General features: G+C 38.4%; 1 protein-coding gene across 1 annotated transcript in view; it reads left to right on the forward strand.

Annotated features, from left to right (window-relative positions):
• Window positions 1-344: 344 nt before the first annotated feature.
• The window catches only part of LOC134341061 (polycomb complex protein BMI-1-like), a 74,814-nt gene continuing 50,399 nt past the window's right edge, over window positions 345-24,759 (forward strand). Inside the window, exons 1-4 of the mRNA XM_063038809.1 lie at window positions 345-456; window positions 12,780-12,876; window positions 15,613-15,668; window positions 15,773-15,823. Of these exons, the coding sequence (XP_062894879.1) occupies window positions 345-456; window positions 12,780-12,876; window positions 15,613-15,668; window positions 15,773-15,823 (316 nt within the window). The remainder of the gene's footprint in view (window positions 457-12,779; window positions 12,877-15,612; window positions 15,669-15,772; window positions 15,824-24,759) is intronic.

Genomic DNA, 24,759 nt, shown 5'->3' on the forward strand with positions numbered 1-24,759 from the left:
ACAATGGAGATGAGGAGGAAATTCTTTAGTCAAAAGGTGTTGAATCTGTGGAATTCATTGCCACAGATGACTGTGGATGGCACGATGTGATCTGGAAATCTCAGAATCCAGTGTGGAGGAAAGGCAATGTAGAGATGGCTACCAGAGTTTATCTATTGTCATGTACGGCTTTGGAGGTCTAGTCACTGAGGATACTTTAAGTATAGGTTGATAGATACTTGATTAGCAAAAGCATCAAAGGTTAATGATTACTGTTACCAGATTTGTACATGAACTGTATCACCCATAACTCAATGCATTACTGAAGTTACTTTCTTATCTCTCTAGAGTCAACTACCTATAAAATGCACCGAACTACTCGGATCAAAATCACAGAGCTGAATCCTCATCTGATGTGTGCCCTGTGCGGGGGATATTTTATAGATGCCACAACAATCATAGAATGTCTACACTCATGTGAGTTTATTTTATGTAAGGTTAAATCTAAGTAATACCAATTTCTCCTCTGTCATTTGGCCTAGCAGCTGTTACCTTCAGGTTTTTTCCCTTAACTTTCTGAATCATATTTACAGCAGTTAAATTTCTTTTAAAAATTACAATTAATAATATTTATGAAGTTCCAGGTGTCTTAAGTAATGCATATATAATACCGGAGGACCTCAGCAGTCAGATCAACTTGAAAACTTCATTAGGAGCTGAAATGTTGATTATGTATTCCTCTCTGTAGATACTACCTGACCTGTGGAAGTGCTGTTCTTCTACTTTGTCCGCTTCATCTTCTGCTTATTTTCATTTTTCTTATTTATTTTGTACATCTTCTGCTTCTGCTTGTTCAACATGTTTTTGTTCTAATACTAATTGTTGTTGTTCTTCTGTTTCTTCTTCTTCTTCTTCTTTGTTTTCTCCCACCTCTTTTTCTTCTTAATGCTTCACCTCTACTGGGATATAGATTGCTGACAGCAGATCACCAAGGTCCTTTGTCCTGGGCTAAAGGTTTCAGTGCATGTCTTCATACATCTTCCATGTGAAAATCTTTCCTTTCCCAGGGAGAGGTCTTTGGAACTTCTGTTGATGTTTCTGTAGTTCTAGTTTTTTATTAATGTGATTGGGTTGCTAGACCTATGCCCAACCCGCCTTCTTTCATAGAGATGCTTTGGATTGTCAATGTCAGAGCTGTGCTGTGAGTTCCTCCAGCAGTTAGTGTACTCTGGATTTCTTGTATCTGTAGAATCTCTTGTGCTTTTCATGCACGCACATTTAGATTTATCTATCTTACACAGCTAATAGACTCAAATCTGTCCACATATTCATATCTACACATATATCAGTGGTCCCACAAATGGTGAAGCAGCTGGGAGCTAGGGAAATCTGCACTCTTCCATTCACCTTATCAGAGCCAATGAGTGAATTCTGCACATATACTGAGAGTTTCACAATTTAGAATCCGGTGTTTAATGTCACCCATAATATTCCTTTATCATTGACCTTAGGCTGCTACTCAAAATTTATCCCAGTGGCCACAAATGAAGCAGATATTTTAGATTAAACTACAATGTCCACCTAGGAAGGAGAAATGGATGCATCACAATCTGATGGTTCATGTGACGTGTCGGAAAAGGTAATCCTTTTATTATGCTAAAACCCTCACAAGCCTCCCCTTCTCCAAAAATGTAACATACAACGTCTGTCAGTTTCTATCCATCTAAAGTATGAGTTACAGACAAAATGTAAAACTGTTACAATAAAGTTGTTCCCATCACCAGTTAATCAAAGACATTCGTAATCACATATATTCATTTGAACTATTAGATTTTTACAGTATCATCAAGACTAGATGACATCACACTTGTATATTTTAAATTTACACTGCATTTGGGAATTTCCATATTTCAAAAATTCTTGATATGTGCAAGTGCATGTATGCACCGGTGCAATGAAAAACATGCATCCTATACTTATGATTATAGAACACAGAACATAGAACATAGAAAAGTACAGCACAGTACAGGCCCTTCGGCCCACAATGTTGTGCTGACCCTCAAACCCTGCCTCCCATATAAGCCCCCACCTTAAATTCTTATAATACTGACATAAACAGAAGAGATTCTGTAGTTGCTGGAAATGCAGAGTAACACACACAAAATGCAGGAAGAACTCAGCAGGTCAGGCTATATGAATGGAAGGGAATAATGACTCAATATTTCCGGCTGAGTCCTTTCATCAGGATCCATACTTTATTCCTTTCAATAGAAGCTGCCTGCTTCTTGAGTTCTAGCAACATTTTGTACATGTAACTTATGATACTGACAGGAGTTAAGTTAACAGCATGTTAAATATGTGATGATTTTGAAGTTGTATTCTGAACGTAGTGTAATTTAGTTTCTAGGCCATACCATTGCAGTTAGTCCTGACGAAGGATCTCAGCCTGAAACGCCGACTGTACCTCTTCCTAAAGATGCTGCCTGGCTTGCTGCATTCACCAGCAACTTTGATGTGTGTTGCATACCATTGCACTATTCATTTGAACATTAATTCTTATTTTCTTATACCTATTTGTTATTTAAAATATGCCTGTAATCACTGAAGGCCATTTTGATTATTGGAAGCAAACTCCCCGTAATCAATGGGAAACAATTTATTTATACAGTTAAAGTAACCAAGCCACACTTGACAATGTGGATTCCAAAGACTTATCACTGAATTTGATTGATTGAATACTTCAAAAATACCCTTGAGTACAAAATCATTGCACATGTTACATTATAGAGAAACTCATCTAATCTTATAATTTAGATGACCTTTGAAAATCTAATTTGAGCAGTCAGTTGAAGACTTATCAAAGCTGCTGGTGAACGCAGCAGGCCAGGCAGCATTTCTAGGAAGATGTACTGTCGACGTTTCGGGCCAAGACCCTTCGTCAGGACTAACTGAAGGAAAAGCTAGTAAGAGATTTGAAAGTGGGAGGGGGAGGGGGAGATCCAAAATGATAGGAGAAGACAGGAGGGGGAGGGATGGAGCCGAGAGCTGGACAGGTGATTGGCAAAAGGAGTATGAGAGGATCATGGGACAGGAGACCGAGGGAGAAAGAAAAGGGGGAGGGGAGGAAAAACCCAGAAAATGGGCAAAGGGAATAGTCAGAAGGACAGAGGGATAAAAAGGAGAGAGAGAGAGAGAGAGAAAGAATGTGTATATAAATAAATAATGGATGGGGTACGAGGGGGAGGTGGGGCATTAGCGGAAGTTAGGGAAGTCGATGTTCATGCCATCAGGTTGGAGGCTACCCAGACGGAATATAAGGTGTTGTTCCTCCAACCTGAGTGTGGCTACATCTTTACAGTAGAGGAGGCCGTGGATAGATATGTCAGAATGGGAATGGGATGTGGAATTAAAATGTGTGACCACTGGGAGATCCTGCTTTCTCTGTCAGACAGAAACGATCACCCGTGTGATCTTCACCTGTGAGTCAGCTGGGGTGATATACTGTGTCCGGTGCTCCCGATGTGGCCTTCTATATATTGGCGAAACCCGACGCAGACTGGGAGATTGTTTTGCTGAACACCTACGCTCTGTCAGCCAGAGAAAGCAGGATCTCCCATTGGCCACACATTTTAATTCCACATCCCATTCCCATTCTGACATGTCTATCCATGGCCTCCTCTACTGTAAAGATGTAGCCACACTCAGGTTGGAGGAACAACACCTTATATTCCGTCTGGGTAGCCTCCAACCTGATGGCATGAACATCGACTTCCACTAGTGCCCCACCTCCCCCTCGTACCCCATCCATTATTTATTTATATACACATTCTTTCTCTCTCTCTCTCTCTCTCTCCTTTTTATCCCTCTGTCCTTCTGACTATTCCCTTTGCCCATTTTCTGGGTTTTTCCTCCCCTCCCCCTTTTCTTTCTCCCTCGGTCTCCTGTCCCATGATCCTCTCATATCCCTTTTGCCTATCACCTGTCCAGCTCTTGGCTCTATCCCTCCCCCTCCTGTCTTCTATCATTTTGGATCTCCCCCTCCCCCTCCCACTTTCAAATCTCTTACTAGCTCTTCCTTCAGTTAGTCCTGACGAAGGGTCTCGGCCTGAAACGTCGATTGCATCTCTTGCTAGAGATGCTGCCTGGCCTGCTGCGTTCATCAGCAACTTTGATATGTGTTGCTTGAATTTCCCGCATCTGCAGAATTCCTCGTGTCTACATAGTTGAAGACTTACTTGAATTATTATTTCAGTTCCAGTTAGGTAAATCAATTTCCGTCATTTAATAGTGCATGATTCAAAATGATCAACCGTATTTTCTCAATATATCTAAATCAATATATTATTCGCCATATAATTTAAATTTTGATAGAGCTGTTGTTGTGAGACAATATTCCAGTTAATTAATATACAAGCAATTTCTCAATCATGTACTTCTGATACGTAATGTACAGGATCTGGGTATATTACTATGTAAACAATTCAATTGAAAATTAAATTACAGGTTTGAATTAACTTGCCAATGCCAAGTTTTCTACATAAAAGTAATGAACAATGTTAAAGTTACACCACTACAAATCTTTTCATGCTTCATTTTCTAGATAAAGCAACCTGCTTTCGAATCCCTCCTGACAATCTTTATATACTGAATTTGTAACCAGACCTAGTTAATATTTCCCTATAATTCCCTTGTGACTTTCATTTTTCATTTACTTGCTACAAAACCCTGTAAGGTCACAAGATCTTTTATTACAGAGAGTTAGATCATTTTTCTTCCTGTAATCTCTCAGTTTCCAGTTCAACACACCTACGACCCAACTTTTTTGCAGACAACTTTCACTCAAAATGATTTATTGATGTCAAAATGAAATGTTTCAAGTTTTGAAAAGCACTCTGAATCAAATGTATCTTTTACATCTAATATTGTACTTTGCCAGGGATAATGTACTCCTTGACTGAACTATTTTGTGTGTCTGGATGCATTTGGTACATTGCAAATATTTTGTTTAACGTTAGGATGTTAAAATACTACTTTTTAACACTAATTCTAGTTAATGGTTTCTAATATCTTTCATTCACTTTATGAAGTCTATGCACAATTAGTTTACTCACCATTACTTGTTTCAAGTTTCATGTTTCTTTCGTATCCAAATATTTCTCACCTTGCAATATTTGCAAAAGTATTTGCATCCTCCATTCCTTTGCATTTAGGTTCCAAATGATTTTTATAGGATCAAATAATTTACAGTGTGTTGCAAAATAATATATATGTTTTAGAAGTTGATGGGTTTGAATTATGTGACAGCAAAATTTTTTTTTTTTGTCTGTCAGATGTAGACTATCCATGATTTGTTGTCAGATAGAATTTGCTGATGGCTGTGAAGGAGATTAGTCCACTCCATGTGTCAGATTTCATTCTGTATATTGATGGCAAACTGCACATCTATTACCTGTCACTGCAACCACATTTTGTGTTGGTAAGACAGAGCTCTCTTAGGGTACCTGGAACTTAAAGAAATAAAGACCTCTTATTTCTTTAAGTTCCAGATACCCTAAGAGAGCTCTGTTCAGTAATTATTCCCCCATCAAAAACATTTTAGTTTTATTAGTTTAAGAGTAACTATTTGAAACTCTAACTTGCTCGAAGTAGTGAGTGAGGGTGGACTTGAATAGAGAATTCCGAACTGCGGAATGTTGTCAGGCAAATTTAAAGTTTAAAGAGTCAAGATGGTTTGTTGTATTTAAGAAACCAGTTAGTTTTGAGCTTGGACAAGTAACTTGACAAGCTGAAGATCCTGAATAATAAACTCTGTCCCCAAGTTCATTAAGAGGGAATATTCTCCAAATGAACTGAACACATCTTTAGCAATTTCAGAACACTTCAAAACATAGACATAGTACATAGAACTTAGAAATTTACAGCACATTACAGGCCCTTCGGTCCACAGTGTTCTGCCGACCATGTAACCTACTCTAGAAACTCCCTAGAATTTCATTTCTGCATAACCCTCTAAATTTCCAAAGCTCCATGTACTATTTCACATTGACATAGCTTTTTGACGGAAGTCCCCGGACTATGACCAGATTAAATAGAAGAGTTCAAATTAACATGTATCATTCAATTTCTCAATGAAACCAAGGTTGTGAACTTTAAGTAAATTTTGTTTTGAATACTGGCACAAAACAATTTATTATTAGCTGATAAAGTTACATACAAAGCTTCACAGAGGCTATATTTCATTAGGAGTTTGAAGAGGCTTGGTGTGTCACCAAATACTCCAACAAATTTCTACAGACCTACAGTAAAGAACTTTCTAACTGTATGCCTCTCCATCTGGTATGGAGGAGGTTCTGTACAGGAATAAAAGAAGTGGCAGTAAGTTGCAAACAGCCAGCTTGATTATGAGCACTACCCTTCCCAGCATTGAGGACATCTTCAAAAGGTGGCATTCATTATTAAGGACCCACTTACTCAGGACGTCTCCCCTTCTCACTGTAAACCTCAGGGAGGTAACAACTAAAGACACACACTCAATGTTTTAGGAACAACTTCTTTCCTTTTACCACCGGATTTCTGAATGAATAATGAACCCATGAATACTACCTCAGTATTTATCTTTTTTTGCTTTCTTTCTGTACTACATTTTAATTTTATGTACTATGCAAAAGTCTTTAGCACCCTAGATTTGATATAGTTTCAGATGGTATGGCCTCTGATCTCTGGTATTACCTGAAGAGAAATAAGTTACTGAGACAACCAGAGTCTGCAGAATAACTGTGGCAAACTACCAGAGGATTTTCTCATAAAACTGAACAATAATGTACTTAGGAAAATTGATGAAAAGGGGTGATCATATGAAATATTGATATTATTTAGTTGTTTTTACTGTTTTTCCTTTTTCCAATTTTTTAAATTGATTTCTGTAAAGAAGAGTACAGAGTCCAAGAGAATACATATTACATACCAGATACACTATATTGAATCACATTAACAAACTCCTTACTCTATATTCATATAGATTAGATTAATTCATGTATTAGAATATAAACAATTTTATTAAAAAAAATATCTACACCCACTACCAATGTCGAAGCTGTTAAAAAAAAACTTATCAGATAATAAAATATACTATTAACCAACTTCTGTACTTTAACAGAAGTCAAAGATTTTGATAATAATTTAAAAACGGCCTCCACAGATTTTGAAAATCTTGGTTAGATTCAGAAATTGAACAACAAATCTTTTCTAAATTTAGGCATGCCATAACATCCCATAACCACTGAGCATGATTAGGCATCCTTCCATTTAAACAAAAGCACCCTCCTAGCCATAAGAGAGATAAAAGCCAGAATGTGCAGATCAGATGTCTTCAAAATGACGTCTTTCCTTCTAACAATACCAAATAGGGTAGTCAAAGGATTAGGCTTAAAATTTACTTTAAAGAGTACAGAAAACATTTGGAATACTTCCTTCCAATATTTTCCAAGACTTCGGCATGTCCAAACCATATGAATAAGTGAAGCTACTCCATTGTTACACCTATCACAGTAGGGAGATATATCCCTATAAAAATGAGGTAACTTATCCTTAGTGATATAAGCCCTATGAACCACTTTAAATGATAGGAGGGAATGATGAACACATAATAATGAAATATTAACCAATTTTAAAATCTCATTCCAAGTTTCTTCAGAAATTGAGGTCTGTACTTCCTGTTCACAAAGATTTTTAGTTTTGTCTAAATAATAATTTCTCATTCCCAACAACATATCATAAGTATTGGTTATTGAACCTTTATAGAATGATTTTATATTAGGAATTTCATCTAATACATTCTTCTCAAGACTATTAACACATGTATTTAATTGAGATCAAAGAAAATCTCTAATTTGTAAGTACCGAAAAAGATGGATTTTTGGTAAACTGTATTTAGTTGACAGTTGTTTAAACAAAGAAAGACTTCTTCCACAAACAGATCCAGGAAACATATAATGCCCAATCTTCCCATTGTTTAAAAACTACATCAGTCATAGAAGGCTTAAAAAAAACAAGTTTTAAAAATGGGACTAGAAAGGGAGAATCTCAATAAATCAAAGTGTTTTCTAAATTGTATCCAAATCCTCAAAGTATGTTTGACTACCACATTTTCAGTTACCTTACTTAGAGTAAAGGAAGTGAAGATCCCAAAAGGGAAATAATAGAAACTTTATTAACCCAGTTAGCTTCTAAAGAAACCCACTTGGGACTGTCCTTGTGATTAATATAGTATAACCAAAACATCAGATTCCGTATATTAGCTGCCCAGTAATAAAACCTAAAATTTGGTAAAGCTAAACCTCCATTCTTTTTAACTTTATGGAGATGTACTTTATTCAATCGAGGACGTTTATTTTTCCATATGTAAGAGGATAAAATAGAGTCCAGACAGTCAGAAAAGGATTTAGGAATAAAAACGGGTAACACCTGAAAGAGGTATATAAATTTAGGTAAAACATTCATTTTAATAGAATTAATTTGACCAATCAATGATAATGAAAGGGGCAACCAATTTTAAAATGTTCTTTTTATATAACTTAATAAAGAAAATTTTCTTTAAATAAATATTTATAATTCTTAGTAGTTGTTGCATCCAAATAAGTTAATTGGTTTCTTACAATTTTTAAAGGAAGGTTAGTATCAGTTAATGGCAAATTATTCAAAGGAAAAAGTTCATTCTTGTGTAGATTCAGTTTATATCCAGAAAACTGACTCACACAAGAGAGTAAAGAAAGCACAGAAGGTAATGAAGATTCGACATTAGAAATGTAAAGCAATAAATCATCCACATAAAGTGAAACTTTGTGGATAGTACCCTTCCGTAAAATAACAATGATATCATAAGATTCTTGAAAAGCAATAGCTAAAGGTTCTAAAGCAGTCAAAAAGCAAAGGACACAAAGGACAACTTTGTCTGGTTCCATGTTGGAAGTTTAAATGGTTTAGAATTCTGAGAATTAGTAAGAACCTGAGCAAAAGGGGATCAAAACAATAATTTAATCCATTGAATAAAGTTGGGCCCAAAATTAAATTTTTCTAAGATTTTAAATAAATAATGCCATTCAACCCAATCAAAAGCCTTCTCAGTGACTAAGGATATCACACACTCCGATATCTCCTTAGAAGGAGAATAAATATCATTTCATAATTGATGAATATTAAAATGAGAATATTGATTTTTAATAAAACCTGTCTGATCATCGGAAATGATAGATGGTAAGATATTTTCCATCCTATGGGCCAGAACTTTAGATAAAATTTTAGCATCAATATTAAGTAAGGAAATTGGTATATATGAAGAACATTCAGTTGGGTTCTTATTTTTTTTAAGGATAAGCGAAATAGAAGCTTCGTAAAAAGATTGCGGCAACCTACCTGACTTAAAAGAATATGAAAAAACTGAACATATATGAGGTATGAGCAAAGAAGAAAAAGCCTTATAGAATTCTCCAGAAAATCTGTCAGGACCTGGAGCTTTACCTGAATGCAGTGAACGTACAGCCTGGGCTATTTCTTCATGACAAATACATTGATCCAACTGTTTTCGGTCATCAACAGAAAGCATAGGGATATTTATTTTGTCTAAAAACTTATCCATTACAGTATTACCTTTAAGAAGATCAGAACTATAAAGTTTGGAATAATATTCTCTAAAAGTATCATTTATTTCTAAATGATCAGTTGTCCTAGTACCATTAGCTTTACAATTTTTTTAAATCTGTCATTTAGCACTACAAGTTTTAATCTGATTAGCCAATAATTTACCTGTTTTATCTCCATGAATATAAAATTGACTTTTATCCTTTAGGAGTTGAGTTTCAATAGGGTATGTTAATAAAAAATTATATTCAGTTTTAATTTCAACCCGTCTTTTATATAAAACAGGATCTGCAGTCAAAGCATATTCTTCTTCTAATTGTTTCAGCTGATTGGCTAAATTAATTCTCTCTTTATTAGCTTTTTTTCTTAACACTTGCAGTATCAGAAATAATTTGTCCTCTAATATATGCTTTAAAGGCATCCGATATGACAAGGCTAGAAGTCTCTTCCACCATATTCTCTTCAAAAAAAAGAGTGGTTTGCCTCTCCAAGAACTTTTAAGAAATCCTTGTCAGATAACAAAATTAAGTTAAAATGCCAGAATCTGCTGGATTGAGGAAAACCAGGAAGATTTATGGATAAAAGCACGGGAGCATGGTTGGAGATAGCAGTCTCTTTATATTCACAAGTTTGAACTAATAGAATCATTTGGTTATCAATATAAAATAGCCACTTCTGGAATACGTATGATGAACGTGAGAGAAAAATGAGTATTCTCTATCTGCTGTATATAAGAAACACAATATATCAACAATACCACATTTTGTTAAAAATGAATGGATAAACCAAGCTGATTTATTAAGTGTCATTGGTTTAAAGAGGACCGATCTAGAACTGTATCTAACCAGCAATTTAAGTCTCCTGCCATCACCAATGAGTACAAACTCAGATCAGGCAGAAACAAAAAAAAATCCCTCAAGGTATACTGGATCATCTTTATTTGGGGCATAAACATTAGCAAATACCAACAATTTATTCTCTAATTTCCCTGATACTATAACAAATCGTCCATTAGTATCAGGAACAACCTTGTGTTGAACAAAAGGAACTGGTGTGAGTTGTCAGAATCACGTTCGTGTGTTTCTTGTAATAAAATAATTGGGACCTTAAATTTTTTTAATATAGGCAAAAATCTTATTTCATTTCAAGGGATGATTTAATCCGGTCATATTAAGATTAAGCAATTTAATATTATAATCCATTTTATTATTATTTCAAAAAGAAATTAAAATGATAATCCTTAAGCAGATTAATAAAACTAAACAATGACCTATGAGATAATAGGTTTGAAAAACAACAGGTTTGACTAAAGATCACTAACAGCTTCCAAGAAAAAAAAACAAACATCCTCCCCCCCTCCCAAAGGAGAAAGTCAACCAAAGAAAGTCAACACCTACAACTAATAACAACATCCCCCCCCAAAAATCCTTCTGGCTTAGTTCCAAATAAATTACAAGGTTTGCATATTCCAACCTAGTCAAAACAACAGATAATAAAGAGACAGTTAATTCTGGTATCAAAAAAACTCTAGAACTAAGTATAATATAAAATACTATGGACACACAGAATATTGGCTCATTAAAATCTTAATCTTAAAGTAAAATCTTAAGAGGCTGTAAAAGAAAATTGACTACAAGATTCACCAGAGGCAAAATACACAGTTATCCATGTAAGTTTTTGTTAAAACAGCTCTAACATGACACTTTCAAACTTAGCAGACAAAGTAGACAATAGACAATAGGTGCAGAAGTAGACCATTCGGCCCTTCGAGCTTCCACCGCCATAATAGCACTTTAAAGTCTTATTCTCAAAATAAATCCTTAAAAAGTTCAAAAAAAGGAGTTATGTATACAAAGTTTAGCAAAGGTAAAATAAACAATTATTCATGTAGCCAATAATAAGCAATCACTTTACTGACTCTAAATATTACTGAGCCTGGAGCCTCGAACGGAACCGCTTTTGCGATCCATCCTGCAGTATAATTCTGAGCTTTGCCGGATACCGTACAGAAAGTTTAAAATCTGATATGATGTTTTTGAACTTAGCACATTCCCTCATAATCTCTGCTGAGAAATCTTCAACGATTCTAATCTTTTTTCCATTTAAATCAATCATACCTTTCCGATGAGATTCAAGAATTTACAGTCCTTTGTTTGAAACTCATGAAAAGCGATTACCACGGAACGAGGTTTGTTTGCAAATATTCTGTTAACAGGTATTTTGTGTACTTGGTCAATCATTGCTGTCGATTTTAGAATATCAGGAAATTACTGAACCAGAAAGTTCGCAAAAAATTCTGTAGTACAATCACCTTCAGTTAACTCTTCAAGACCAAGAATTCATACATTATTCCTTCTATTTCTGTTTTCTAAGTCAATAATCTTCTTAGTTCGTCATTAAACTTGGATTGTTTTTCATAACGCTTTTGCAGGTCGTCCATTTTCTCAACCAAAATCAACAAAAATTCTTCATTCTCCTTTATTTGTTTATCTTCTCAGTTAGTGTTTCTTGAATAGAAGCCAGTTTTGTACTTAATTATTTCATTTCAGAGCCAAGTTGTTGAAACTCTTCGGAGGATATCTTTCCGAGTCGCTGAAATTCCTTGGACACTTCCTTTCTGTGCTTTTGCATCAATTCAATAATAAAATCCAAAGATGAATAAGAATCTTTTTCTTTTTTAACTTTAGCAGTTCTCGTAATCATAGTGTCAGATCAGGTTGGAAAGTAAGAAAAATAAGGTAAACTAGGAGCGGCTGTAAAATGTCCTTATTCCATCCACCGCCAACAGGAAGTTGTTTTTACCGTTTACTGCTCTTTATTGTATTACTTTTAATAAGTACAAACTTTTTATTTAATTATGTAGAAAGCATCTCACTGTATGATATTTTTTACATTGCCTATCACTTTTACACTATACTGTATATATATTTCTTATTTTATAGTTAGTTTATTTACTGTACTGTACTGCTGCCACAAAACAACAAATTTGATGACATTTGCTAGTGATATTAAACAGTTTCTGATTCTGATATATTTTCTATAGTAATGTTCATAAAGCTGCATGTCTTTTTTTCTGGCCTAAATCCTTGCAGTTTGTAAAACTTTGTTCATGTTTGTAAAGATGCATATATAACATGTATCTTTGTTTGTCTAAACCATTGCAGTTTGTAAAACTTGTATCGTTCGCTACTTGGAGATGAACAAATATTGTCCTGTCTGTGATGTGCAGGTGCATAAAACTAAACCCCTCCTTAGCATTCGGTGAGTTCTGGTCCCAGGTAATGTGTGGATGCAGTGAAATGGGTTGGCTTGTTGTGAATTTTTTTTTCTTACCAAAATATTTCTATCTGGATCATTTTAAATAAGGAAAAAAATTATTGTATTGCATTTTTTAATTAACCGCATAACAATTGCAGCATGGAAACAGGCCATCTCAACCCTTCTAGTCCATGCTGAACTCTTACTCTCACCTAGTCCTGCACTCAGCCCATAACCCTCCATTACTTTCCTGTCCATTATATCTATCCAATTTAAATTTAAATGATAACATCGAACCTGCCTCGACCACTTCTGGAGGAAGCCCGTTCCACACAACTACCACTCTCTGAGTAAAGTTCCCCCTCATGTTAGCCCTAAACTTTTGCCCTTTAACTTTCAACTCATGACTTCTTGTTTGAATCTCCCCCACTCTCAATGGAAAAAAGCCTATCCACGTCAATCTATCAATCCCCCTCATAATTTTAAATATCTCTGTCAAGTCCCGCCTCAACCTTCTATGCTCCAAAGAATAAAGACCTATCTTGTTCAACCTTTCTCTGTAACATAGGGGATGAAACCCTGGCAAAATTTTAGTAATCCTCCTCCGTACTCTCTCAATTTTATTGACATCTTTCCTATAATTCAGTGACCAGAACTGTACTCAATGCTCCAAATTTGGCCTCACCAATGCCTTACACAATTTCAACATTACATCCCAACTCCTATACTTAATGCTGATTAATGAAGGCCAGCATACCAAAAGCTTTCTTCACCACCCTATCCACATGAGATTCCACCTTCAGGGAACTATGCACCATTATTCCTAGATTCTTCTGTTCTGCAGCATTCTTCAATGCCCTACCATTTACCATGCATGTCCTATTTTGATTAGTCCTACCAGAATGTAGCACCTCACATTTATCAGCATTAAACTCCATCTGCCATCTTTCAGCCCACTCTTCTACTGGACTAAATCTCTCTGCAAGCTTTGAAAACCTACTTCGTTATCCACAACACCACCTATCTTAGTGTCATCTGCATGCTTAATAATCCAATTTACCACCCCTTCATCCAGATCATTAATATATATGACAAACAACATTGGACCTAGTACAGATCCCTAAGGCACACCGCTACACACCGCACTCCAATCTGACACACAGTTATCCACCACTACTCTCTGGTGTCTCCCATCTAGCCAGTGCTGTCTATCCAGATAATTATATATACCATCTCTAAGAATACTTCCCATCAATTTACCCACCACTGACGTCAAACTCACAGGCCGATAATTGCTATGTTTACTCTTAGAACCCTTTTTAAACAATGGAACAACATGAGCAATACGCCAATCCCCCGACACCATCCCTGTTTCTAATGACATTTGAAACATTTCTTTCAGAGCCCCTGCTATTTCCACACTAACTTCCCTCGAGGTCCTAGGGAATACCTTGTCGGGACCCGGAGACTTATTCACTTTTATATTCCTTAAAAGCGCCAGTACTTTCTCTTCTTTAATCATCATACTTTCCATAATGACCCTTCTTGTTTCCTTTATTTTACACAATTCAATATCCTTCTCTTTAGTGAATACCAAAGAAAAGAAATTGTTCAAAATCTCCCCCATCTCTTTTGGCTCTGCACATAGCCATCCACTCTGATTCTCTAATTTTATCTCTCACTATCCTTTTGCTATTAACATAACTGTAAGAAACCCTTTGGATTTATTTTCACCTTACTTGCCAAAGCAGCCTCGTATCTTCTTTTAGCTTTTCTAATTTCTTTCTTAAGATTCCTTTTACATTCTTTATATTCCTGAAGCACCTCATTAACTCCAAGCTGCCTATATTTATTGAAGATCCCTCTCTTTTTCCGAATCAAGTTTGCAATATCCCTTGAAAATCTTGGCTCTCTCAAACGTTTAACTTTTCCTTTCAACCTAACAGGAACATAAAGATCCTGTACCCTTAAAATTTCACATTTAAATGACCTCCATTTCTCTATTACATCCTTCCCATAAAACAAATTGTCCCAGTCCACTCCTTCTAAATCCTTTCACATCTCCTCAAAGTTAAACTTTCTCCAATCAAAAAACGCAGCCCTAGATCCAGTCCTATCCTTCTCCATAATTATATTGAAACTAATGATATTGTGATCACTGGACCCGAAGTGCTATGCCAACAGATGGGAGGTCACATTTTGTCGTATAGTTTTTAAAACCCATTGTAGATGTTGGATCTAACAATGGGAGATATTCTCCTTAACTGGGTTGCATAGGAGCATAGCAGTTAGAACATGCTTTTTTAGCCCCAGGTGGAGACTTCGGCATTCAATTCCAACATTGTCTGTTAAGAAATTCGTATGTCCTTCCCACGACCACATGTGTTTCCTCTGGGTGCTCTGGTTTGTTTCCACAGTCCAAAGATGTATCAATTAGCAGGTTAATTGTAAATTGTCCTGTCGTTAGGCTAACATTACATTAGTGTGTGTGGTTCTTTGGGCCAGAAGGGCCTGTTCCACACTGTATCTCTAAATAAAGAAAGAAAAACAAATTTGTCTTCCACACCCCTCTTAGTTTACAATTTTCAAATTGTATTTAATTTCACTCAGTTTCAAAACTGGGGTAATAGGTAAAGGACTGACATTGTGTATCTTCACAGTTAGTAGACCAGATATTGATGGACCTTAGAACTTGGTCTGTGCCCTTACAACAACTTGTTCCTTCTTTCTTCCCCTCAGGGCTGACAAAACATTACAAGATATTGTCTATAAATTAGTTCCAGGACTTTTCAAAGGTAGGAAAAGTCTGGTCAGTAGCTGCCAGTTTTTATATATTAAACAGACCATTTTAAGACATTTCAGATCTGAACCTTTTCTATTTATTTTGCTTATTTTGCAGATGAGATGAAGAGAAGGAAGGACTTCTATGCAGCTCATCCCTCAGCAGATGGTAAATGTTTATATGGAAACAGGCAAATAATGGTTTCTGCAAACATGATAGTTTGCTGTTGTGGACACACCAGTCTCTCCATTCCCCCTCCCATTTGCCTTCTGAAATGATATAAAAAATATTGCTCATGAAATGCTGGTAGAAAGCAGCAGGCCAGATAGCATTCTTAGGAAAAAACACAGTCGATATTCCAAGCTGAGACCCTTTGTCAGGACTAACTGAAAAAGAGATAGTTAGAGATTCGAAAGTGGGGGGGAGTAGGAAATCCAAAATGATAGAAGAAGACAGGAGGGGAAGGGATGGAGCTAAGAGCTGGAAAGTTGATTGGCAAAAGGGATGCATGGCTGGAGAAGGGAGAGGATCATGGGCCTAGGGAGAAAGAAGAGGAGAGGGGAGCACCAGAGGAAGAGGGAGAACAGGCAAGGAGTTATTGTGAGAGGGAGAGAGAGAAAAAAAAGTGAGAGAGTGAAAGAAGGGAAAAATAGTAAGTAAGTAAACAAACAAACAAACAAATAAATAAATAAGGGATGGGGTGTGAAGGGGAGGAGGGGCATTAATGGAAGTTAGAGAAGTTAATGTTCATTCCATCAGGTTAGAGGCTACCCAGATGGAATATAATGTGTTGTTTCTCCAACCTGAGTGTGGCTTCATCTTGACAGTAGAGGAGGCCGTGGGTAGACATATCTGAATGAGAATGGGACGTGGAACTAAAATGTGTGGCCACTGGGAGATCTTGCTTTCTCTGGCGGACGGAGCATAGACTGGGGTGATATACTGCGTCAGGTCTCACCTATATATGGAAGGCCACACTGGGAGCACCGGACACAGAAGATACAGCTTCCTTTCCTCCACCATCAACTCTGTTCTCAAACGCATCTCTTCCATTTCTCGCACATCTGTTCTCACCCCACCACCCTGCTAGGGATAGGGTTCCCCTTGTCCTCATCTACCACCCCACCTGCCGTTGGGTCCAACATATGATTCTTCATAACTTCCGCCACCTCCAACAGGATCCCACCAGCAAGCACATCTTTCCCTCACCCGCTCTTTCTACTTTCCACAGGGATCGCTCCCTACATGACTCCTTCATCCATTCATTCCCCCCAATCCCTCTCCACCGATCTCCCTCCTGGCACTTATCCTTGTAAGCGGAACAAGTGCTACACATGCCCTTACACTTCCTCCCTCACTATCATTCAGGGCCCCAGACAGCCCTTCCAGGTGAGGCAACACTTCACCTGTGAGTCGGCTGGGTTGATATACTGCGTCCGGTGCTCCTGATGAGGCCCTCCATATATAGATGAGACCTGACGCAGTATATCACCCCAGTCTATGCTCTGTCTGCCAGAGAAAGCAGGATCTCCCAGTGGCCACACATTTTAATTCCACATCCCATTCCCATTCTGATATGTCTATCCACGGCCTCCTCTACTGTAAAGATGAAGCCACACTCAGGTTGGAGGAACAACACCTTATATTCCGTCTGGGTAGCCTCCAACCTGATGGCATGAACATTGACTTCTCTAACTTCTGTTAATGCCCCTCCTCCCCTTCTTACCCCATCTTTGTTTGTTTCTTTATTCATTTATTTATTTGTTTGTTAGTACTTACTTACTTATTGTTTTTTCCCTTTTTTTCTCCCTCTCTCTCTCTCTCTATCCCTCTAGCAGTAACTCCTTCCCTGCTCTCCCTCTCCCTCTGGTGTTCCCCTCCCCCTTTCTTTCTCCCTCGGCCTCCCGTCCCATAATCCTCTCCCTTTTCCTTCCTTGTGCAAGAAAATACTTAAGAAAGAAATCAGGTGGTCTAAAAGAAGACATGAGGTTGCCTTGGCAGTCAAAGTGAAGGATAATCCAAAGAGCTTTTACAGGTATATTAAGAGCAAAAGGATTGAAAGGGATAAAATTGGTCCTGTTGAAGATCAGAGTGGTGGGCTATGTACGGAACCAAAGGAAAAGGGGGAGATCATAAATAGGTTTTTTGCGTCTGTATTTACTAAGGAAACTGGCATGAAGTCTATGGAATTAAGGGAAACAAGTAGTGAGATCATGGAAACTGTACAGATCGAAAAGGAGGAGGTCCTTGCTGTCTTGAGGAAAATTAAAGTGGATAAATCCCTGGGACCTGACAGGGTGTTCCCTTGGACCTTGAAGGAGACTAGTGTTGAAATTGCAGGGGCCCTGGCAGAAATATTTAAAATGTCACTGTCTACAGGTGAGGTGCCGGAGGATTGGCGAGTGGCTCATGTTGTTCTGTTGTTTAAAAAAGGATCGAAAAGTAATCCGGGAAATTATAGGCCAGTATTAACGTCGGTAGTAGGTAAGTTATTGGAGGGAGTACTAAGAGACAGAATCTACAAGCATTTGGATAGACAGGGACTTATTAGAGAGAGTCAATATGGCTTTGTGCGTGGTAGGTCATGTTTGACCAATCTGTTGGAGTTTTTCGAGGAGGTTACCAGGAAAGTGGATGAAGGGAAGGCAGTGCATATTGTCTACATGGACTTCAGTAAGGCCTTTGACAAGGTTCCGCATGGGAGGTTAGTTAGGAAAATTCAGTCACTAGGTATACATGGAGAGGTGGTAAATTGGATTAGGCATTGGCTCAATGGAAGAAGCCAAAGAGTGGTAGTAGAGAATTGCTTCTCTGAGTGGAGGCCTGTGACTAGTGGTGTGCCACAGGGATCAGTGCTGGGTCCATTGTTATTTGTCATCTATATCAATGATCTGGATGATAATGTGGTAAATTGGATCAGCAAATTTGCTGTTGATACAAAGATTGGAGGTGTAGTAGACAGTGAGGAAGGTTTTCAGAGCCTACAGAGGGACTTGGACCGGCTGGAAAAATGGGCTGAAAAATGGCGGATGGAGTTTAATACAGACAAGTGTGAGGTATTGCACGTTGGAAGGACAAACCAAGGTAGAACATACAGGGTTAATGGTAAGGCACTGAGGAGTGCAGTGGAACAGAGGGATCTGGGAGTACAGATACAAAATTCCCTAAAAGTGGCGTCACAGGTAGATAGGGTCGTAAAGATTTGGTACATTGGCCTTTATTAATCAAAGTATTGAGCATAACAGCTGGAATGTTATGATGAGGTTGTATAAGGCATTGGTGAGGCCGAATCTGGAGTATTGTGTTCAGTTTTGGTCACCAAATTATAGGAAGGATATAAATAGGGTTGAAAGAGTGAAGAGAAGGTTTACATGGATGTTGCTGGGACTTGAGAAACTCAGTTACAGAGAAAGGTTGAATAGGTTAGGACTTTATTTCCTGGAGTGTAGAAGAATGAGGGGAGATTTGATAGAGGTATATAAAATTATGATGGGTATAGATAGAGTGAATGCAAGCAGGCTTTTTCCACTGAGGCAAGGGGAGAAAAAAAACAGAGGACATGGGTTAAGGGTGAGGGGGGGAAAGTTTAAAGGGAGCATTAGGGGGGGCTTCTTCACACAGAGAGTGGTGGGAGTATGTAATGAGCTGCCAGACGAGGTGGTAAATGCGGGTTCTTTTGTAACATTTAAGAATAAATTGGACAGATACATGGATGGGAGGTGTATGGAGGGATATGGTCCGTGTGCAGGTCAGTGGGACTAGGCAGAAAATGGTTCGGCACAGCCAAGAAGGGCCAAAAGGCCTGTTTCTGTGTTGTAGTTTCTATGGTTTATGGTTTTGTATCCCTTTTGCCAATCAACTTTCCAGCTCTTAGCTCTATCCCTCCCCCTCCTGTCTTCTCCTATAATTTCAGATCCCCCCTCCTCTCCCCCTCCCACTTTCAAATCTCTAGTTATTTCTTCTTTCAGTTAGTCCTGACAATGGGTCTCAGCCCGAAACGGCGACTACGTTTTGTCCTATGGGTGTTGTCTGGCCTACTGTATTCCACCAGCATTTTGTGTATGTTGCTTGAATTTCCAGCTTCTTTATACTTTATACTTCATTGTTGCCAAACAATTGATAGTAGAACGTACAATCAACTTAGCGATATTTGATTCTGCGCTTCCCTCTCCCTGGATTACAAATTGATAGTAAATATTAAAAATTTAAATTATAAAACATAAATAGAAAATAGAAAAATGGAAAGTAAGGTAGTGCAAAAAATTGAGATATTTGGAGAGTACGGCCCAGATCCAGGTCAGGATCCGTTCAGCAGTCTTATCACAGTTGGAAAGAAGCTGTTTCCAAATCTGGCCATACGAGTCTTCAAGCTCCTGAGCCTTCTCCCGGAAGGAAGAGGGACGAAAAGTGTGTTGGCTGGGTGGGTCATGTCCGTAATTATCCTGGCAGCACTGCTCTGACAGCGTGCAGTGTAAAGTGAGTCCAAGGATGGAAGATTGGTTTGTGTGATGTGCTTCACCGTGTTCATGATCTTCTGCAGCTTCTTCCCGTCTTGGACAGGACAAGTTCCATACCATGTTGTGATCACCCTAGAAGAATGCTTTCTACGGTGCATCTGTAAAAATTAGTGAGGGTTTTAGGGGACAGGCCAAATTTCTTTAGTTTTCTCAGGAAGTAAAGGCGCTGGTGGGCCTTCTTGTCACTGAACTCTGCTTGGTTGGACCAAGTCAGGTCATTTGTGATATTGACCCTGAGGAACTTAAAACTTTTGACCTGTTCCACTTGCGCACCACCGATGTAAATTCGGTCGTGCGGTCCACTACACCTTCTGAAGTCAACAACCAATTCCTTCGTCTTGCTGACGTTGAGGGATAGGTTATTGTCTTCACACCATGCCACCAGGTTCTTAATTTCCTCTCTGTACTCAAACTCATAATTACCCGAGATACGGCCTACAATTGTGTCATCAGCAAATTTACATATTTAGTTCGATGGAAACTTGGCTACACAATCATGGGTGTACAGTGATTACAGCGGAGGGCTGAGTACACAGTCTTTTGGGGCAATGGTGCTCAGAGTGATTGTAGAGGGCAGCTTGTCTCCCTATTTTTAAAGCCTGGGTCCTGTCTGTGAAGAAGTTGAAGATCCAGCTGCAGATCTGAGTGCTAAGGCCCAGGTTCCGTAGCTTAGGAATCAGTTTATCTGGAACGATGGTATTGAAGGCAGAGCTGTAGTCAATAAGAAGGAGCCTTACGTATGCGTCTTTATTCCCCAGGTTTTCTACGGAGGAATGTAGGGCCAGAGAGATGGCATCTGCCGTTGACCTGTTGCTCCGGTAGGCGAATTGCAAAGCATCGAGGTTGACCGGTAGGCTGTGGTTGACGTGTGCCATAACAAATCGCTCGAAGCACTTCATAGCAATTGATGTCAGAGCCACAGGTCGATAGTCATTCAGGCATGCCACCTTGCTCTTCTTCGGCACTGGGATTATCGTTGCCTTCTTAAAACACCAGGGGATCTTAGACCGAAGCAAGGAGCAGTTGAAGATGTCAGCAAACATTCAGCTAGCTCGCTTGTACAGGCCCAGAGAACCCGTCCCGGGACACCATCTGGGCCCGTCGCCTTCCTTGGATTTATCTTCAGGAAGGCCCTTCTAACATCCTCCTCGGTGACGATGAGTCTCAATGCCACCAGGTCCGGTTCATCCGGAGGGAGCGGGACGCTCCTCTTCTGTTCGAATCTTGTGTAGAATACGTTAAGTTCGTCAGGAAGAGAAGCGCCACAGTTATTGATATTCCCAGCCTTTTCTTTGCACCCAGTGATCTCATTTAGACCCTGCCATAGTCTACTGGTATTCCTCTGGTTAGCCTGGGCTTCCAACTTGGTTCGATATTGCCTCTTGGCACCCTTAATGGCTTTCCGGAGTTCACACCTGGATTCCGTGTAGCGACTGGTATCCCTGGACCTAAAAACCACAGCTCTGGCCTTCAAAAGGGACTTGACCTTATAATTCATCCAAGGTTTCCAGTTAGGGAATAACCGGATCGTCTTGCGAGACACATCCTTGCATTTGCGTTTCTAAAAAATATCGCTACTCATAAAGGTTAATACGACTTCTTGAATTTCAAACATAAGATGAATGTGACAGCACTTAGTTTAATTCATGGGTTAATACTTCACTCAAAATTGCACCACCCATTTCTTTGTGTTTTTTTTTCAAATGCCCAGGTACTCGTCCTATTTAGTTGCTCTTCTCATAGTTTGAATTACCTAATGTAAACAAAACATATTTTGATAAAATACTTATTCCAGCAAATATCTGGAACCCAAATAAACTACACTGACAAAAAAGAACAGAATTCACAAAAACTCGATGGAGGCATTAGATATATATTGATGTTTCCAGTTGATGATTAAACTAAAAATTAGTAAATTGGTTTCTTGCTGTCATGTGTACCGATCAACAGTGAAAAACTTTTGTTTTGTGTGCCATTTCATCATCTCAAGGTAGTACAAGCAAAATCAATAGCAAATGATGCCACAGAAGCATAGCAGTTAGCTTGAGGTGTCAGAGTTGTAGTTCAATTCTGGCATCCTTTGAAAGAAAGTTGTATGTTCTTCCTCTGTGTGCTTGGGTTTCCTCCAACAGTCCAATGTAGTAGGTTAATTGGTCACCATAAATTATCCTGTAACCCCAGCTGGGCTTAAATTGGTGAGTTGCTGGGTAGTGTGGCTTGGAGGTCAAGAAGGACCTGCTCCACCCTATCTCTCTAAATAATAAAATAAATAAATAATGAAGAACGAAGTGTTACAGTTACATAGAAAGTGCAATAGCAGCGATCTCTTGGAGGCCAAGAGCTCATATTATTAGGAGATAGATCAATCCTCTTATAGCAGTGGGATAGATGTTGTCCTTGGGCCTGGTGGTATATGCTTTCATGATTTTGTACCTTCTGCCCAAAAGGAGAGGGAAGAAAAGAGATGGGTGTGGTTTTTGATTATATTGGCTGATTTACTAAGGCAAAGAGGTAACTTGAAACAAAAAATTTGCACAGGCAATTCTGTAAAGAAGAATTAGTGTATTGAATATTGTCTAGTTACTGAAAATAAAAAAATGTAGATGCTGGGCAATAGAAATAATAAAAAGCATTTGAAATGTTCATCAGGCATTGATGAAGGTTTGTTAACCTGAAACATGACATAAGATTTAAGTGCAGAATTACTCTGTTCAACCCATTGGTTCTGCTTCGCTAGTTCTTCATGGCTGATATATTTTCCCTTTCAAACTGAGCCTCCTGCATTTTGTCCATAATCTTTCAATCAAGAATCTATCAATCTCTACCTTAAATAGACCTAATGTCTTGGTCTTCACAGCCAACTGTGGCAATGAATTCAATAATATCATCACCCTCTGGCTTAAAGACATTACTCCTCATCTCCATTCCAAATGGATCTATTTATTCAGAGGCTGCACCAGCTGATCCTAGACTACCCAATATCTTTTTCAATTTCACTGTATCTAGGTCTTTCAACACTCAATAGGTTTCAGTGACAGTCCCCATCATTCTAATAAATTCCGATGAGAACAGGCCCGGAGTAATCAAATACTTCTCCTGGAATCATTGTCGAAATACACTTCCGAGCCCTTTCCAGTTTCTGCATATCCTTTCTAAGATAAGAGGCCCAACAGCTGCTCGCAGTCCTACGTGAAACTTCACAAAAGCCTTAGTATTAAATCCTTGCTTTTATATTGTAGCCCTTGCAAAATGAATACTAACATTTCATCTGCCTTCCTCACCACTAACTCAATCTACACATTAACCTTTAGGGAAACCTACAGGAGGACTTCCAAGTCATTTTGCACCTCAGTTTTTTTTTAATTTTTTAGCCATTTAGTAAATAGTGAACTCTTTCATTTCTCTTTCAACACTGTATTCCATCCATTACTTCTTCGCTCATTCTAATCTGACTAATTCTTTCTGCTGTCTGTCTGCTTCCTCAACACAACATGCCCGTTCAACTATCTTTGTATGGTCTGCAAACTTGGCCACAAAACCATCAATTTCGACATCCAAATCATTTATGTATACTGTAAAAAGCAGCAGTCTCATCATTGACCATTGTAGAACAGCACTAGTGACCAGCAGTTAACCGGAAAAGGTTCCCTTTATTCCCATGCTATCTCCTGCCAATCAGCTGGTCCTCTATCCATACTGATAACTTTCCTGTAATACCATGGTCTTGTTGAGCAGCCTCATTATGTGGCATCTTGTCAAAGGCCTCTGAAAATACAAAGAGGCAATATCCACCAATTCTTCTGACCATTATTTCCTCAAAAAATTCCAACAGATTTCTGATTTTTCAAGCAAGATTTTCTCTTAGGGAAACCGTGCTGACTTTGGCCTTTTTTAAATCTGTATCTCCAAGTACCTTGAAGCGGAGGGAACATCGACTCAGACCATGAGAGGCCTGTGTCAAGCATTTTCATGCCTTACGAGGCACAAATTGGAAGTTTGTGTGGGGCGCCACTCCTCACACAGGAACTAGGGCAATGTGTGGTTAAGTGCCTTGCTGAATGATACACACATGCTGCCATAGCTAAGGCTCAAACTAGTGACTTTCAAATCACTAGACGAACGCCTTAACCACTTGGCCATGTGCCAAAAACCTTGATATCCTTAATAACGGACTCCAAATTCTTTCTGGCCACTGAAGTAAGGCTAACTGTCATATATATTCCTTTTTCTGCCTCCCTCCATTTTTGAATAATGGAATGACATTAGTAATTTTCCAATCCTTTGGAACTGTTGAAGAATCTAATGATTCTGCATTCTATTCAGCTACCTCTTTCAGGTGAGTTGCAGCTCATCTGTTCCAAGTGAATTATCTATATTCAGAGCTTTCAGTTTCCCATAGATCTTTTCCCTAGAAACACTGCTTCTCTCCTCATAGGTGATCTTTCCAGCACTTTCTGTTTTAATTACATTGAGTTCTTAATTGCTTTTAAGATTCTTCGTCTTGTGCTTCTTTAAACTCAAGTTCTGAGAGTGAGGTCAGCTGATGGAAATGTTTTGGGATTTATGTTTTGCGAGCATTAATTCAAG

The sequence above is a fragment of the Mobula hypostoma genome, chromosome Y, assembly GCF_963921235.1.
Source record: "Mobula hypostoma chromosome Y, sMobHyp1.1, whole genome shotgun sequence".
NCBI lineage: Eukaryota > Metazoa > Chordata > Chondrichthyes > Myliobatiformes > Myliobatidae > Mobula > Mobula hypostoma.